This window comes from Trachymyrmex septentrionalis, unplaced genomic scaffold (genome assembly GCF_001594115.1).
Source record: "Trachymyrmex septentrionalis isolate Tsep2-gDNA-1 unplaced genomic scaffold, Tsep1.0 scaffold97, whole genome shotgun sequence".
Lineage (NCBI taxonomy): Eukaryota > Metazoa > Arthropoda > Insecta > Hymenoptera > Formicidae > Trachymyrmex > Trachymyrmex septentrionalis.
Genome location: NW_017306160.1, coordinates 1583076 through 1586929, shown reverse-complemented (window position 1 = coordinate 1586929; position 3854 = coordinate 1583076). Strand labels below are relative to the sequence as shown.

Sequence of the window (3854 nt, the reverse complement as noted above, 5' to 3'; positions counted from 1 at the left end):
ATATATATATATATATGTTTAACACTAGAAATTATAAAAGGAGATAATAAAATAATCGAGTAATATGTTATTAATTTAATTAACATTATTACAGGTAAGGACCACAATTATTGCAACGGTAAAGATATGAATGAATGAATGTATCGTGACATGTTGACCATTAAATATAATATACACGTCATTCAATCATCGTTGTAATTACGCGAGGTGGAAAAGGCGTATCATGAATTTGTCCGTTCGTAAATCGTACGAACGCTTGTAATTAATGGCGACGCGATAAAGAGATAAATACACGCAGTCTCTAAATCTTCCATCATGAAGGGAATAAATTTGGTAAATAATCCTATACCGTCATCAAAGCTTTTATGCGCTTAACGTTTAATTCAATTTTCTTTTACGTAACATATTATTACAATATTTACCTCTCTCGCATACATTGGAGGTTATAAATAAATTCTACTAAAATAATTATTTTAATCGTTTGCGATCGAAAATGTTATAATAACGTAACTTTAAATTTGTTGTTCAGAGCATAAATTACACTCATAAACATATGTGCATTTAATAATAAACACGATATACAAATATCTATGTATATAATGAAAAATCCGATATAAAAAATTTTAATAATTAAAATGTAATTTCAAAAAAAAATTCATAATTTTGCTTTTTATTATTCATTAATTATAATTATATTACTGCTGTTTTATCAGCATTGAAATTATTTTAAACAAAAAACTTATAATTTAAATAACTAATTCAATTAACGTTCTCTCTCTCTCTCTCTCTCTCTCTCTCTCTCTCTCTCTCTCTCTCTCCACTTAATCAATTCAGTTATTTCCGACATTCGACAGTAAAAAAAAAACCTGCGCGCGCGATCGCATGTTTTCACAAAGAAAGATCTAATCGGAAGATTAACGTCTCCCAGATGAACAGAGCTTATTTACCTGTGATCTCTGAGATGATCCTGCCGTCGGAAGGCTTTGCCACATATGTCGCACGAATACGGCCGCTCGTCGGTATGCGTCCTCTCGTGGATCAACAGATTGTAGCTCTTCGTGAACTGCCGGCTGCAGAACTTACAAATAAACTGTTTCTTGGGTCTGGACGTACGGCAAGTCCTTGGTACACTCGAGTCCACCGTGATCGAAGCGTGTTGCGCGGACGAGGAGGAGGAAGACGAGGTGGACGAGGAGGTCGAGGAGCAACCCGAGGAAGTTGACGACGCGAAAGATGTTGGGACGGTCAAGGATCGTGAGACCGTCGTCACCGACGTGCTCGCGCGATTCCCTTCGGATATTCGTCGCAGGAGCAGCTCGTGATTCGCCGAGGAGGAGCTCGTTCCGGATGTCTCGCACAGCAGGACCTCGTCATCTTCCGCGAGAAGCGCCAGATCCTCCTCGGTGTCGGTCACAAAGTCCAGCCGTGCCTCGTCGTCCTCGCTGATTGCCGAAGCGGCTGATCGGAGCAGCTGATCGGCCGTCAGGTGGTCATTCTTGACAGCTGTCGGGCTCAGGGCCGCGTCGACATTCGCGTTCAATGACGAACACCTTTGATTACCAACGACGGTCGCGGTGGCGCTCGCGGTTTGCGCGACGCCGGAAGTCGCGCCGCTCGCATGAAGACGATGAAGCGTCAAGTACGTCTCCAGTGCCTGGAGATTGAAAGCCGCGGCGGCGGCGTGCCCCGGTGGCAGGAGCGCCGCTCGCTGCAGAGCCGAGAGGAGGGCACCCTGAAGCCGCAGGGCGACACTCTGGAGCGCTAAATTAGGTAATTCGGTGCCCGCAGCGAGACCGGTGACATCGGTCTCCTGTGAGTCTGCCATAACCGTGACCGATGAAGTCGACGGCGAGGACGAGGTGGACGGTACCATTACGAGGGCCCGTTGCTCCTGCTCCGGTTCCTGATGTTCCTCCTCCTGCTGCTGTTGCTGCTGCTGCTGCTGTTGCTGCTGTTGCATCCTCCACCGTCGTTCGAATCGTCCCGGATTAACCTCTGGAACGCGCGTCTGCCGTATTTCGCCGATATCATTGGCAAGGCGATCGGAAATTCCCAATTTGTCCTAACTTGATCCAGAGTAAGTATTGCAACGTGGATACGTGCCGGTATTCCTCCGGTATCCCGTATTGATTCCACCGGTTTTCCGTATTGATTGCACCCTTGCACGACGTTGCCGAACCCGGCCACGCGTTTACATAATTTTCGTCGATTGATTGTCAGTTCCCAAAACGATTGTTCCTGTAGGCACGGTGCTCGAACGCGAAAACGGGAAAGAGAATACACACACACGATGCTGGCGGTGCGAAGGCGCCCCGAAGACTGCTCTTACCTGACGCTGCTGGGTACTGCTGGTGGAGCCACCTGGTGGCAGGTATCCGAGTCAAAATGGGCCTGTCCGCGGGGAACGGGCCCCGGATTCAGGAGAGAGTGCCGTGCCACAGCTGGTCCGCGCGATTGCCGGCCCGCCGGTTTCGACGATACGAGACCGGCCGCATGATCTTAACGTGGGCCGCTGCGAGTTGCGACTTGCGTGCCGCAACGGCGAGCATACATTCGGGGACCACGCGCGCGCGCGTGTGTGCGAAGGATATCCGGAAACGTGAATCGCGATCGCTTTCGCGGGTCAACAGCTGTTTAACCCGCGAGTGTTCTCTTCGCGGAACGCGCGTCTTTCTTTGCATTACAAGGACAAATATGCAACGAATATTTTTATTTATGCAGCCGCACAGAAAAACGGTTATGTTAAAGTATTAAAAAATTTAGAATACAAAAAGAACTGAAAATCATTCTAGATCTTGAAAATAATTACGTACAATGCTTGAGCTTTGACGAATGCTGTAAAAGGTTTTAACGATCAGTTTGAGCGATCTACATAATCATTTTGATAGTTCAAACAAAATATTTTCGGATCTGCATAGATTCTCCAGCAAAATTGTTCTCCATGAATTACAGATGAAATTGTTACAAGGAAGAGTAAAGAAGAATATATATTAAAAATAACTCGTATAATAAAAGGTAATTGATTCACTAATACGTCCAATTCAGATACTAAATTTACAACTTTTGTCATATATAACGCTTGTAGGCATTACGATTTTGAAAACTATATATTTTTACATTGTATGTTATACTTCTTGTAATCCTTCAAATATATGTGTGCTTTTACATTATTAATTTATATATTCCAAATAAAATACGAAATCAGTTCTAAATAAAATTTTAATCGTTTTTTCAAACTTTAATCATTTCTAAACAAAAACGATTATGTCCTAAGTAAATAGTGTTACTTATAATGAGATTATATATGTAAAACAATCTAACGATTTTCAAAAATAATGTATTTTCTCGGAAAATAATTTTCCTTTATCAAATATTGATCAACATATATTTTATATAAAAACTAATTTATACATAATTAAAATTTATTTTTATATCGATTTAGTATTTATAAATATCAATCAGACCAATGTAAGTTTAATTTTAATAACGCGTCTTCTTTTACATACAAGAATAACGTTATGAATTCCAAGAATGTTATTAAATGTTTATGAAGGAAATCTGATAGACTGCCTCATGCATTTCGAAGATTTTCAACTCACTAAGGGCGAATACATATATACGGTCTATACATATATAGTAGGCTTGAGTTTTTAATATCTCAATAGACGTCGTGTGAAAATGAGGTAAAACTGAATAGTGATGCCGCGCCGAAAAAAAAGCATCTCTCCCGCGATACCGCGCCCGTGTGCCGCGGCTTCGTACCGACTCGACTCAACTCGGACTCTCGGCAAAGCCGCAACAATTTACGACGGCAATTAATGCGCGCGAGTAAGCCGTGTATAGCGCCTATAGTT

At 42.5% G+C, this 3854-nt stretch overlaps 1 protein-coding gene across 1 annotated transcript in view; it reads right to left on the bottom strand.

The window, feature by feature from the left end:
* LOC108756328 (protein sister of odd and bowel-like) overlaps positions 1–2304 on the bottom strand; it is a 3263-nt gene extending 959 nt beyond the window's left edge. Inside the window, exon 1 of the mRNA XM_018500064.1 lies at positions 948–2304. Within this exon, the coding sequence (XP_018355566.1) occupies positions 948–1960 (1013 nt within the window). The 5' untranslated portion in view covers positions 1961–2304. The remainder of the gene's footprint in view (positions 1–947) is intronic.
* Between the last annotated feature and the right edge of the window lie 1550 nt (positions 2305–3854).